General features: G+C 34.8%; 1 protein-coding gene across 1 annotated transcript; it reads right to left on the bottom strand.

Annotated features, from left to right (window-relative positions):
• Nucleotides 1-538: 538 nt before the first annotated feature.
• LOC143575162 (ABC transporter G family member 1-like) lies at nt 539-5,914 on the bottom strand. Its single transcript, XM_077059606.1, has 8 exons — nt 5,569-5,914; nt 3,317-3,396; nt 2,651-3,115; nt 2,475-2,561; nt 2,209-2,325; nt 1,924-2,121; nt 1,758-1,844; nt 539-1,233 (listed from the first exon to the last, which is right to left on the bottom strand). Exons 1-8 carry the CDS (start codon nt 5,855-5,857, stop codon nt 601-603), a joined length of 1,956 nt encoding a protein of 651 aa, XP_076915721.1. The 5' UTR covers nt 5,858-5,914; the 3' UTR covers nt 539-600.
• Between the last annotated feature and the right edge of the window lie 9,665 nt (nt 5,915-15,579).

Here is a 15,579-nt window from a genome sequence, read left to right as displayed (position 1 = left end):
ATAGTGTCATGCGCTTATGGGCAATCGTTACACCTCGGCATGTTCCGCCGCCTTTGGTTGGGGTGTGAAAGTGTGGGGATACAATATTCAAGGTGTGGTTTTCGTTACAATTTCAACTCGAGTCAAATAATGTACAAGGGCGAAATATGTGGACAATAGGGATGGTCTAATGTGTCGGACAGGCTGATAATGTATGAGCACGAAATTTGTGGACAATGGGGATGGTATAGAGCTCCAACGGGCCATGTGGAAATAGAGGAATTGAGAGGTTTGTTATTCGACTGTCAACCGGTTTGACTTGTTTCAGGTGTCGATTGGTTCGTGTGGAATTTCAATCAAGGAAAAGTTTTTCTAGGTCAATAAACGATTTAAGTGTTACTAATGTGTTTTTGTTAATTTTCCAACTTGGTGAAGAGGTTCTTTATGTGTTAATAAAATTGCTTCTCATAAAAAAAAAATTCATGATCAGTGGTTAGGCTATTGAGTGACAAGAATATAGGTAGAATTGGCTTTTTTTTACCATAATGATATGCTTCAAGATACAAGCAAGCATCATGTAACAAATATATAAACAAAACAGATATACTCACTACATGGATTCTAGTTTCCACATGTAGAACTCAACAAGAAAGTTCTAATAATAGGCTTCATCCTCTCTGTTGTCTTGATAATACAGAAGAGTAAAACTCTATACACAATCACCATTCCGAATAATATTCCAAGATCGACCCACTTAGAGTATCCCATCTCGACTTGCAATAAACTCTTCAATATCACGTCGCCATCAAGGGTAGGAGGCCCTCCCAAATACTCAGGAAACTTAAGACCATGAAACTCGTTTTTGTACAATCCTTGTAACACATACCTATGTAATGAAACATAGTACACAGGGTATTTCCAGAACACATGAGCTAGATCATCTGGCAATCGAAAAAATCCCGCACTTAGTATCATCAAGCCTTGGATTCCAGCACTTGATATTATGCCCATGAGCAAATTTGGGACGACGGTAGCTACTATCATCATCATGCATTCGACGAGTAACATTGACACGAAGAGCACTAATGCAAAGTAGATGAATTGTTCATATTCTCTTTGAAGTCCTGCAAGAGAGTAAGCTATTGCTCCAGGGACTAAAGATATGAGAAGTAGGAAGGGTGCGGAAGAGATCCCATGGCTGATTACATATGATCCAACCCCATAGTGCCCATTTAATCGTTCCCATTGAAAGACCTACACATATGTAGTTGCAAAATGAATGTAAAAAAAAGACTGTCCTTTAAATATATGCGTTTATGGATCAGGTCCTTTAAAAAGTTTATTTGCGGCCGGTGCCCTTTATATGACAAAATATATGCGTTTTTTGTCATTTACACTAACTGTCATCCAAAAACTCAGTTAAATTCAAACACACCAAGACTTAACAAGGTTTTTGTTTAACATATTTTATTTAGTTTCTTTTTCTAATAATATATTTATTTTTTTTAATTATAAATACTTAAATAGTATGGGTAAAAAGACTTTAATGCCCTCACATGCCAAGACTTAATTGAGTTTTTGGATGTCAATTAATTAAAAGGACGAAAATCAAACGGTCATGTAAAGGATACCGCCTGCAAATAAACATTTTAAAGGACCTGATTCATAAATTGTATATGTTTAAAGGACAAAATTTCTAATTCTGTCTAAAAAAAATGAAAATATGTTAAAAGCACATTTTATGCTTCAAATATACATGAATTATGTATAAAGCAAACCTTAATTTCCTCCATGAATGAGGGAAAACCACCAATGGCCAAGATGGTAAGGAATGAAGAAACAAACATGAGCATTGAAATCCTAGGCTGTCATTGTAAATATAACACAGTTCTTAGAATTCATAGGTGGATAATTTGAATATATGCATTTCGATATATAACTTACGTTTAAGGAGCGGTATCCAGAATCAAGACCGTAGAAGACTGTTCCTAAGGCGACACCCAAAGCAATATATATACCAAGCCTTAGCCAATAGTATCCTATATCGCGATACATGTTTAATAATGATCTTTCTGTAAGCACCAGGCATTGTGTAATCGGACTAGCTTTCAGGCTTCCGGTTTTCTCAGCCAGGCCTCCTTTCTTTAAAATATAAAAATATCATTATCAACTATTTCTTTAATGTTGACCTTGGTTAATATATATAACACACATAGTGAGATCATGTACCTGTGCACATATATCAGCTATTTCGCGTTTGACATCCATATATATCTCAGATGACTTGTAGGATTCCGAAAGTATATCGATTACTTTCTCAACGGCTAAATTTCCATTAGCATGGCCCTAAAAGTGGGAAAAGAATAGCAGTTAGCCGAACAAACGTTTAAAATTTGCAATAAAACCGATCTTTTATTAAAAATATATTTTGTCAAGACCATGTCTGTCATGACTTAATACTCATTCATGTAAAAGAGTGAACAATTATGAAATACCTCGTCAAAGTCGGTGTTGATAGTTATGAGAAAGTGATCTGCAGGATTTTGTAGATCTGAACAAGGGAAACCATTAACTGCAAAAAACTGATTTTTACAACGAACTAGTTACCTTCACGATTTTGTTATTATCATAACCGTTACAGCTTTTGTCATGAGAATAAGATGAAGATTACCTGAGTTGCTAAAAATGCAGGACCAAAGTATATAGTTTTCCCCAAAGAGAGAAGACATAGATTATTAAAAAGCCCAAAAACATGACTACTAGGTTGATGGATGGCTGCTAAAACCGTCATCCCATATTGTTGAGTGAGCTTAACAATCTGGTTCATGACATAATACGACGCTGCACTATCAAGACCGCTTGTAGGTTCATCAAGTAAGAGAAGTTTAGGATGTGTTAAGAGTTCTAAGCATATGCTTAAACGTCGTTTTTGTCCGCCACTAAGTCCTTTGATTCCCCAGCCTCCTATTCTTGTGTTCATGGAATCTTGGAGCCCCATCTCTCTTATAATTCTATCCGCTCTCTCCCTCTTCTTGGATCTCGGCATGGACTTAGGCAGTTGCAGTTCAGCTGAGTAGTATACCGTCTCTTTAACCGTCAAAGTCCATGTTAAAACTTTCTCTTGAGTCATATAAGCCTACACTAATAATAAGAACTGTAAGCATGAACTTGTATGTAACTGTATTCAAAATTCACATTTTAAGCTTCCGAAAAATGGTTTGAATCTTGAAAAATAAATGCAACCTTGTGTACATTGTCACATTGTTTTCTTTTCCTGTAGTTGAGCATTTTAAATGAATTAATACATTTGGGACTCACTAATGAATTGTACACATACCATTGTACCATATGTGTGTCTTAGCTTCCTTCTGTTTACTAGGACTCGTCCGGTTTTCCTTACATTTGAATCCAACCGCCCTGCGTTTGTAAACAACGAAGATCTAACATTAAAAGAATTGAAACGAAAAAACAAAACCATATTAATTGGTGAACACGGGCGTCTCACGGAATTGTTAGAAATTTTTGGGCCGATGCAAAAAAAAAAGGGCCTTGAGTAAAATTGGTTTTTTTTGGGTTTAAACAATTTAATTTTTAAATGAATTGCTTGATTATGATTTGGGTTGTGTAAAAAACATTTTGTATAAAATACGCTTAAAAATGTCTTAAGTTGGACTATAACCCACAGTCACTCGGTTGGGAGTTATTCCCTTTGTCACTGGACCAAAGTAGTGATTGTGTAATTAAATTTAAACATTAGATATACAAAACATATTGTTTTTCATAAAAAATAAATGATTTTTTTTAAAAATATCATGTCTAGTGAGGTGTCGGGCAGGGGTCCATCGACTACCTGTCGGCCCTGTTGGTCAATGATATTTTCTATACCTATATTGAATAACTTAAAACTTTTTGATTATATATGGGACTACAATGAAATTAATAATATACATAGATTTAAAGGCGGTGGGTTGGTGCCGCAAGTGACCTATTGGTCCACTTGGCGGCACTAACGTAGTCCATTCTTTTTTCCTTCTTTTCGCTATTATTATTACTACAACCGACCGAACTCGTGTCGGGTTGTGGTCATAATGCAATGGTTATTATTATTTTCTTCAGTTTGTTGCGGTGTTTATGTTTTTTTGTTGACATCACCTTCGATACCGACCAAATTCAGATCGCTTCGCAACCACAACCCAGGTTTTCTTTGTTCGTCATGAGTTTGCTGAATTTATTTATTTATTTTTGTTAAGTCTCGGTATTGAAAAGCGATACCGATCGAATTCGTATCGGTGCGCCACCGTAACGCGGAGTATTTTTTGTCGGCAGGTGCAATGTGTCGGGTGAAAAACTTAGTTATTGATAAAATAATAAAACTATCGAATACTAAAACTAAAAATAAAATAATGACTAACGTGCAAATAAACTTTTGAAAAAATAAATAATTATAAAATACAATAAAGTCGACTAGCAAAGGTGTCGTGGTAAATGTGCTGGTGTTACTCAGTAAAAACCGGGGTTCGAGAATCTTATAAGAGACGAAAGGTGAAGAATAAATAGAAGGTATGTATTAAAAAAAATTATGATTGACTAGGAAGTTTTGCACCCAAGGTAATAAATTTGGAGATATCAACCCAAAAATAGAAAATAGTTCCGTTATCTCTCTCTCTCTCTCTCTCTCTCTCTCTCTCGTGACATTATGTGGGGAGTACTTTTAGACATTTTTGTGAAAGTTGTACAAATAAATAGTTCCATCACTTCCATCATGTATACATATGTCAAAGAAACTCTAAGGAAAGTTCAGATAATGACAATAAATGTTTGTTTTGAGTTCGATGTTGTGACAAGTGAACTTGGATAAGAAGAAAAAGTGGTTAACTCACATGGCTCACATGCAATCTATTCCTAGAAAAGAAGTCATTGTTAGATTTCCTTGAGTTATAGGTGTAGCGAACTAATAAAAAACTAAAAGCATACTCATAGTCACATTTCCTTGAGTTGACCAATTATAGGTGTAGCGAACTTGCCCATTTATATAAAAACTTTCTTAAAATGCCTAGAAATACTTCGACGTTTCTAAACAAGCTAAGAATCCAAACATTTCTACAAATTATATACAAATATACATATGGTGACAAGCATCAAGCCATCAGGTAATATATGAATCATTAGTTAAATAAACTCTCTGTAACAGTTGGTCTTCTGTTCCATTGACATGAGATGATGGTTAAAGTTTGGGATCTTAACGTCTCAAGTTTAAAACTTGACTTAAAGGGAGGGGGGAGGGGTTCCCAACGTGATGAGTTTTGTTATTGATGGTGTTTATGGGTGAGTCAGAACTGAAGCGTCAAAATCTATTAAGGGTGGTTCCAAACGCTGTTAAAATAATAAATATATAAACTCTTTGTGCACATCCGAAGTGTGATGTTGGCTAACATTTGTGTTGATTATTTTAACTTTTTATATATTATGTGTTCTTGTTTTATATGTTGTATACACATATGATTAGTTGTCCTTACTGCTCGTGATCTGACATCCCTATGGGTTTAAACTATTATTAGAAAAAATGAAGAGTTATATATACATACATACCAGCCAAAGAATCAAGTAGAGTAGACTTGCCGCAACCAGAAGGACCCATAATGGCAACAATCTCTCCTGGTTTAGCATAACCACTGGCACCAGAAAGTAAGATTTTTTTACATGCATCTTTTTTTCCATTAGAGCTTGAAACCGAAACTCGAAGCTCGTCCCATGTCAAATGGACTGATCCGCTTCCTTTTGACATCACAAGTGACTCGGGATCAACCATTTCGACGCCCCATTTTTGGCCTTCATCTGGCTCTGGACATATTTCATTATTATGTACTAGACTACCCATTCAAGACGAGAGATATATAAGAGTATGAAATGTGGTTTGGAAAGGGTGAGAAGAGTAGAGGCTCTATATATACAGAAATGGCAATGCAATGGTAGTTCAGCGGCTTTAATTTGTATTTAATATCTTCTGTTTGCAGTCTCGTGACCCATGGGAGACAAATTCATGTATTATTATTATTATTATTATTATTATTATTATTATTGAACGACCAACAAATCCATCAAATGAGCTATTATTATTATTATTATACACTTGTCTTTATATCATGGAAAAACTCAAACCTAAGGCCAACGCCCGCGAACACTCACCCGAATGCATGACAGTGCGGCGAGATAAAACCCGTTTTGGTGACACGGTGCCACTGAAACTAAATGCTGGGGGGTAAGAATCAAAACTGGGTCACATGGAACCCAAATCTCTTCGTTACCACTCCACCACCTATACTATATTATATCTAACTATCTATATAATTGCCTACCATAAAATCATACGTGTCGCTCGTAGGTTGTTCCCCCAATTATCTAGAGCCACCTGATTGCTTGATTTCTAAATGAAGGTTTCTCATGCATTTGACCCGAATTCGTGGGTATGGGTCTCATCAAACCCAGATAGTCTTTAAATGGGTTATAACATCTCATTTATTTGTGAAACTCTTTCATAATCAAAAAATAATTTTCACGGGTCATGGATCTTACCAAACCCGGATAACCCTTAAAACGGGTTATAACATCTAATTTATTTTTGAAATAACCCTTAATCATCAAAGAATAATTTACACGGGTTATGAGTCTTATCAAACCCTAATAGCCCTCAAATGGGTTATAAGGTCTCATTTATTGGTAAACACTTTCATCAACCTTAATTTAATTTATCTCTTTTACATGTTCTCCGTTGTTGGTCTATCATCTTCATCGTCGTCTAACTACTACATCTACGTCACCTTTTACATTAGACAAATATTTGTGTTCATCTTTGTTCATTTAAAAAAGTTAACACGCTCATGTTCGTTTATGTTTGTTCGTTCAAAATCTAAAAAACATACACATCTCAATTGAAAAAACCAAAACGCTAAAAATTTTAATAACAAACTGATATATATGTATTAAATTAAAACAAAAATACGTTAAAAAATAAAATAAATCATCATAAAATAACAAAACGATTAAAAACAAAAACTTAATAAACCTTCGTAACACGGGAGGATCAAACTAGTTATATTATATTATAAACATAAACAAAGAAATCCCAAAAAGAAGTCACACGATAATTTTATAGCTAGTTCCGCCCAAGTTAAAGTAACCTTCTATTTCTTCTTTCTAGGAGCTAGACTTCTCGGGTATGAATCTTGTCTACGACACAATACAAGCTACGGTTTTATTGATATTGACGGTTAGCATGGTATTAACGAGGAAGCACCCATATGCTTTTAGTCAACAATTATTATAAAAAATAAAATACCGTAAGATATAGTGTATTATTAATTAACCACATGAATACAAAATGGATAATTTTAAAGGAAATCTAGTTATATTACAATCAGATAATTACAAACAAAACTAATTTAATCGTGGTAATTTACATTTTTTATATTTTATGTATACATCATTTTCAGTGGTTGTCATTACCTTAAAAATGTTAGGAATCGTAAAATAAGTAATAAAGAAAAAAATAACTTGCACTATTTGTCATTCTCACTATTGGGGCGTCAAATTTGTCAGTTAAATTTAGTCATATACATTGCACATAAGGACAGTTTAGTCTTTTTATCACTTGAAAGGGTATTTGTGCAACTAAAATGGTATCGCATACGTGTTGTCATTAAATTACTTGTTAGAAATCCCAAAACTAATTATAGGTGAAAAATGCACAACCATATACGTGTCGTAAAGTATGTAGCCTTTCTTTTCATTTTTTGACCGGCAAGTTTGAAGCTTATAGCTACGTATTTGTACTATTTTACAATTTCCAACAAAGGTATGCAGCTGACAACTATGTGTTTGTACTATTTTAAAAAATTCCAAACAACGTCTTTTCTATTTTCAATGACCATGACCCTTCTCAAAATATTGATTTGATGTTGATTCCAAACAACATCAAAATTTGATGTTGATTGCACAAATGAATAAACTGGTTGATAAACGTAATGCCCACCGAAGGGCTGTGGCCGGTGGTACCGAGTAAAAACCAACCCAGGCGAGATGGCTATAACAGTCATCCAGAGCTTCAACGAATATATGACTGTAATATTACTATTTGGAAAACTAAAAAAAAATATTTAAATCTATAAATAAATCAATCAATTTACCCATTGTTTAAACCAAAAAATTTCTACTCATCTTCTTAAAAAATCTCTATCCATCTTCTCAAAAGTGGATTTCCATAACATTCCGTCGTCTATCTCGTAAACTAGTAGCGATGAAGATTAAGATGCCATGACATTCCTTGCTCTAGTCGCACAATCAACAATTTGCGTCCAAAAGAAATACTAGTTGCAGTAAAGAGAGATCAAGGAGCCGCACAAGAACGGCTAATAAGAGATTATTTCGTTGAAGTTCCTAAATTCAGGCAGAAGTTTTCAAGCGTAGATTTCGGATGTTGTGGGGGACTGTTTTTAAGAATTGTTGTCGGTTCGCAGGCAACTTTGACGAATTTCAACAACGTTACGATGGTAGATTCAAAAAGGTGTTTTCGTCAATTCAAAAGTTCACATCCGCAATTCATCAGCTAGTATATTATATGGAACTGCTGCCAACAATTACGATGAGGTACTAGCTATGTCGGAAAAGAATATATTTGCATAGATCAACCAGTCATGACACAGAATTATATACGGTGCTTATGAAAGAATCCACGGATTCTGGAGATAATAGCTAGCATTGATTTTACTCACTAGTCTTAGAAGAATTGTAACATCCCGTTTTCTAGTTTCGGTTAATAAATGAACATACGAGTTATTATGAGTCGGGCTAGTGTTGGGTTAAATGGTTATGGGTTATGGACTTGAGTCATAAAAGAAATAAGGAAAGACCATGGGCTTAAGCCCATGTTCCATAATTATATAAACCTTAAATCACCCATTTAATTCATTTCACACATATTCCATACACCACCAAAACGCACACATAAGCTCTCTCTCTAATTCTCTCCTTATCTTAGCCGAAATCAAGAAGGAAACCGAACACCGACCCGGGGTAATAATTGTATGATGTTGTATGAACTTAACCCGCTAGATTTAGTCACAAAACGACGAGCCGACACCTTTAATCCGTTAAAGTCACGAGATCCGGGGGAATCGGATATAAACCGAACCTAAGATGAGCTTAGGGGTCACCCTAGCTCAGATCTGGATCGAACGGGACAAAAAACGGTGAAAAATGGTGGAGAATCGAGGAGATCTCGTTTTTCCGGCGAGATTTCCGGTTTTCCGGCGACGACGGCGCCGGAAAGGCGGCGCCACCGGTGAAGAGAATGTTTGAAAGGACATCTAACATTCTATCAGATGCCCTAAACCCTAGGTGCGTGCAACGAACTGGCACGCCCATTCGTTAAGGAAAAACAACGAATTAGCCTAATTCGTTACGCAAGTCAGACAGTTCGTTATGGGAAATGACGAATGAACCCTCATTCGTTAGAAGGGTCATTCGTTATAAAAGGGGGTCATTCGCTACAAGGTTCAATTCGTTATAAGCTCCAATTCGCTATGATTGCCGGTTCGCTATGAAAGACCACTTCGCTATAAAGTTCAATTCGTTAAGATGATCCATAAGTGGTGATTTGTTATGATATAACGAATCAGAACTCCATTCGTTATAGAATTCTAATTCGCTAAAGAACTGAATAACGAATCAGATAACTGGATAACGAACTAAGCTTATTAAAATGACAGAATGGTCCCTGGACTTAGAAAAGAATGATTTAATTACAAAAAAGCCCTTGAACTTTTAAGTAGCAAATTAATTAATGATTTAAAATGCTAATGAAAAATGTGATAAGACAGTTAATAGAAATAAAATTTTTCCAAACTGACCTGGCAGCTCGACCCCAGCCAGGGGATCTGCCCCTTGGACCCTGCTAGGGGCTGCCGCCCCTAGACCTCGCTGCCAGGGGTGCTGGCCCCGGACCCCCGTTCGTTGTGGGTTATAATTAAACTATAAACACGATATAGATAGTGATAGAAAATTGATATGTGCAATTGTTATACAGTTAGTCGTGCGCAGCTAAAGATGTGAATAACTATTAATGATGAACGTAATCGCATTCAGGTGAGTTCTAGCCCCATTCCTTGTTATGTTTTCAGGGCTGTGTGCATACTCGATGTGATTAGTTAATACCCTTATCCTAAGAGATAAGTGTATTCCATATACGTATTATGTGAAAGATGTGAATGATTGCTTGCCGGTGCGTGAACGATCTTCGGATATTGCACGTATTGGCAAGTTATGTTATGGATATAACGTTGTGTATAATGTATGAATGATATGTACGTATGTTATGAACGAATGTAAGAGATAGCCAGGTATAGAAGAAAGGGACTGAGCCCTAATAATACTCAAGGCAGAAAGGGACTGAGCCCTAATAATACTCAAGGTAGAAAGAGACTGAGCCCTAATAATACTTAAGACAGAAAGGGACCGAGCCCTAATAATACTCAAGGCAGTAAGGTGTAATGCTCTTTAAAACGTATAAGTATGTAAAGTTTGATATATGCAAAGTATGTAAAGTAAGAATAAAAGGAAGAATGAAAGAAAGAATGTATATATTTATATATGTGCGAAAGAAAGATGTACAGGTTAAGAATATAATATATATCTTCGGATGCATATGTATAAGTAGGTGAAAGTATTGTATATTACCTATAACTAGAACTCACTCAGCGTAGCTGACTTTTAGTATGCACGCAGGTGAGTAGAATGAGACAGCTGGCTTGAGCGAGGGCACATGGCAGAAGAATAAGAGTTTGGCATCTGAAGACTTAAAGACGTTTTAGTATTTATATTTGAACTGAAAGACAATATGTTTTATTATGACAAGGTTATGGGTTTATATGTAATATTTTATGAATGTTTTAATGTTCCGCGAATCTTTTAATTAACTATGATATTAAGAACTGCGTTTATGAGTAAATCCAACGTCCAAATGTGAGGCACCGGTAACGGGGCCTTACAAGAATTGTCTAACGGAGTGTGAGGAGATCACTTACCCAACGATATCTCTCAAAGCGATTGTCCCGTAAGATTGATGGATATAACATGCATTTTTTTGGTGCGGCGGGGTCAAACAACGATTTAAACTTCCTATACCGGTCCTTATTATGCAACAAGCATATGCATGAGACAACACCCAGGTATCCGTTTGATGTGAATAGGAACCATTTTTATTTAGGTTACAATCTTGTAGATGATATACCCTGCCTGGGCGGTGTTCATAAAAATACTAAGTTTTCCGATCAATACAAAAAATATATAGAAGTTTGCAAAGGCGCAAGAAGCGACAAGAAAGGACGTTGAAAGGGATTTTGGTGTTTTGAAAGCAAAATTGGGAATAATTCGATTACCTTCACAAGAAATGCATCCTAGAAGTATAATTTGATTTTCCGATCATGTACGCTGCACCATTCTACATAACAATGATAATAAAAGACGAGAGCAATAAGATATCACCATAATACATACTCGACCCTCCAAAAACAATGTGGCCGATGAAGATTTTATTAGTGCACTACATAACCGAGAAATGTATTTGGCTTTGCAATTTAATCTTATCCAACATATACGGAATATCGACTTACCAACTTGCAGATCTAAATAATTTTTAATTTTTAATGTTGCTTTTTTTTTTAATTTTAACTTTTGGATCAAAACACTAACCACTTTTAGAACTCAACCTAGAGCATCTATGATAGAAGTTTTTTAAGGTGTTTTTAAAGAGAGAGGGTGTAACATCTCGCCTCTCGTATCACCAGTATTGTACGCTTTGTTCCCGATGGATGTTTATCCAGAAAATCACAAATTTATTTTTAGTTGCCCCGGTGGTAACTTCTCAGCCAACTAAGCCTAAAGTGCATTGATGATTTAAGAGGCTGAGGCATTACTTATAAACTAACAATTTCTCATATTCATAACCGAGGTGGGATATGCATAAGGTGTGAAATTGATCCATGTTAATTTTCTCTAAAAATCTGTATCGTTACGGAGGGTGTGATGTGGAGATGATAGGATATTAGTTCTTAAAAAACACCCAAAACCAACATAGTGGGTGTAAATAGAGAAATATGAGAGAAATTGTATTTTTAAGTGTTTATGAGTAACGCAAGAAAGAGAAATATTATGATTGATTAGGCATATGCCATCTTGACATACAAAACTAAAACATATGATAAAAATGAGATATTGTAAATGCTTTTACTCCGCCTTGTTTAAACGCAAAAATCTTAATACACGTCTTTTTTAGAAAGCTTTATTATTTTCATGAGTTTCGTAAGTCAACTAAAATGTCCCGGTAATTAATGCATGATAGGAATGGACAAATTTTATGTTTTTTTCTTCGTGTCGATAGATAAGCCACACACACACACACACACACATATATATATATATATATATATATATATATATATATCAATCGTATCTAAGCCCTTCAGCTTGTCAACAGTGGCATTAATGTTGTCCATTGAAGGGAAAGCTATATATATCCACAACTTATTGAAGTTATGGTGAATTACAACGCTCTTTTAGCGATTAAATTTTCGCTCAATAAAAAAGAGACCAAATCAAGGGTCTATGTCTTACCGACAATAAGGAGTTAGTTAAGGCTCTTTTGAATTGGTGTGAGTTCACGTTTCATTAAAAAAAATGTATAACTAAACATAGAGTTAGATAGTTTATGGGTTGTCATTCAAAAATAAATAATTCAAAAATAAATAAATAAAATAATATAAGAGGCTTGCTAAATGCGTCTTACCCATATATTTTCATCATACTCTACCATTAAAACATCAAATCAAAGGTTCTTTTAAACTAAATTTACACTCATTAATAAATTATAAGAATACCATTAATGTGGCATGTTAAAATAGGAGTGGTGTACTAATTTTGGATTATGGTATACAACATAACTCAATTAGTATTGTATGAATTCTGGTGTATGAAAACCAGGCTTTAATTTTTAGGACAACTTGAAATAATGATTTCACATGCCAGATTTTAACAAGTTCACCAACTAGGACAGTAACCTTAAATACATGCAGCTAGAACGGTGGGTTATGTCAAGTGGCCTAAACTTATATCTGGATTGAAATAAATGTTCATGCAGCCATTGCCTATCTTGAGGAGTCGGTCAAGGTGTTGTCGATCGGGGTAGGTCTTCTTCATTAATGACAGGGTTCAGGTTCATATTAGGTCAAGTCTAGCCATTTTTGACGCATACTCGACTCTAACTCATTTGTTTTAACGAGTAGAAAATACATGCTCGAGCTCGGATCATAAAAAGCTCTAGTTAATTAGCTCGTTTATGTTTCTTTACTTCACAAAAATAATATATCTTTCACAAATATAAAAAAAGTAATAAGTAGATTTAATAAGAGTCAAACGCGCTAGACTGATGTAAAATTTGAGCTTAGAAAGATTAAGATAAGTCGTTATTTGGGTTAGAACTTAAAATACATTTAAATTTTGGCTTAATTTAAACAAGAAAAGCTGTGAGCTAACAAGTGAGCTACAAGCTACAAGCTACAAGTTTTGGCTAGTTTTGACTTGATGCATTTTAAAGTAGTATAATATCTTTATAGGTTAAGAAAATACATTTATTTATAACAGTTGACTCACACACACTAAAATTACTCATAACTAATTAAATATACATCTTTTGCCCAGGGTTATATAGATTCTCATTTTGAAAAGGGGCTATTTGAGCGTTTCTAAATAGACACTATGTTTAGATATGCATTCATACGTTGTTAAATTCCATTTAGGATTAGGACCACGAAACTTGGCCCTCAATTAGACCATCAACCTCATTGGGACAATGGGAGACACCTGGTACTACGACCCGTTGATGAATGATAAAGAGAATACATACAAGAAGTTAATACTTTCTTCCCCACATTATTTTGGTATTATTAGTTAATCACACGTAAAAACAAAATGCTTTTTATATGGGGAAAATTCCCAAAATAGACTTATTTTGGAAAGAGGTTCTAAAAATGTTATTCAAATTTTAGAATTCCAAAAATGTCCTCATCTAACGCATCTCCGACGATGCGTTAGGAGGTCTATCTTTAACACATCGTCAAAGATGTGTTAGACTTCCTAACGCATCGTCGGAGATGAGTTAGACTTCCTAACACATCGGCAAAGATGCGTTATACTTCTTAACGCATTGTCAACGACGTGTTAGCCTCCTCTTGTTTGTTATTTTTAATATTATATTAATATAACTAATTCCACTTGTTTTTGTGATTTTATAACTTTTAACATATAAAGTTTTATATCATTTCGAGTATACCGATAAAAAAATGCTTATTTTTATCTATATGTTGGCATAAATTTTATTTAAAACCGTGAGGGTCAAATTTTATTGTATATTTCGATATTAATTTGACATGACTCGGGTTTAAGTAAATTTATGTTGGTCCATAGATAAAATTAAACATGCTTTATCGGTATATTCGAAATAATATAAAACTTTATATAAGTTATAAAAAACAAATATAGGTATAAGTAGTTATATTAATATAATATTAAAAATAACAAACAACAGGCTAACACGTCGTTGACGATGCGTTAAGAAGTCTAACGCATCTTTGCCGATGTGTTAGGAAGTCTAACTCATCTCCGACGATGCGTTAGGAAGTCTAACACATCTTTGACGGTGTGTTAAAGATAGACTTCCTAACGTATCGTCGGAGATGAGTTTGCGGGGGACATTTTTTGAATTCTAAAATTTGGGGGACATTTTTGAAAGCTCTTCCCAAAATAGGTCTATTTTGGGAATTTTCCCTTTTATATGTTGGTACGTAGGTAATGGCTTAATCATTTTGGGGTATTTTCTTGGGTTTGTTTCACAAAATGGGTAATCCCCAGTTCAAGGGTTTCACAATTTGTAGACTTATCATAAGATGTCAGGAGTTGTTTGTACCAGGGGTGTTCACGGTTCAATTTTGATGGTTTTAGGTTAAACCGTGAAACAAAATGGTTTTTGTCATCGAAAGCCATAACCAAATTCACCGTCAAAAAGTAAAACCGAACCATGACTAACGGTTTGGTCCGGTTTAGTTTCACGGTTTCGGCTTATTGGCCGACACCTTTGCAAGTTGTCAAACATTCTTCATATTTGCATGTTAACCGGTCTTTGGAAGTATTTATTTTATAGAAAATCAGCAAAATTAAATTACAAAGAAAATAGTTTGGAGTAATATGAAGCAAATTACAACCCAATCCACTTTTTCAACTTTCTTTGTGGAAGCTTACCTCCAGTTGAGTATCCTATAAACTTGTAAACAATTTACAGTTAAGAAAACATAATAACAGTCAATTTGGTGATGAAAATTACTCCATAAAACTTGTAATTGAAAATATTTGTTAATTTACCTAACCACTTAGGTGCTGTTTGTTTTTCAGAGGTAAAATGTCAGAAGACTGCGAAACCACATCTGTAGCAGAAGGGGTGGACCAAAACTCTGCAGTCTGCAACAAGAAGACTGTTTGTTTTTTAACATCTGCAGA

This window comes from Bidens hawaiensis, unplaced genomic scaffold (assembly GCF_021521415.1).
Source record: "Bidens hawaiensis isolate Kalapana, Puna unplaced genomic scaffold, B.hawaiensis_p1.1 tig00027301_1, whole genome shotgun sequence".
Classification (NCBI taxonomy): domain Eukaryota; kingdom Viridiplantae; phylum Streptophyta; class Magnoliopsida; order Asterales; family Asteraceae; genus Bidens; species Bidens hawaiensis.
This window is presented reverse-complemented; position numbering and strand designations above follow the sequence as displayed.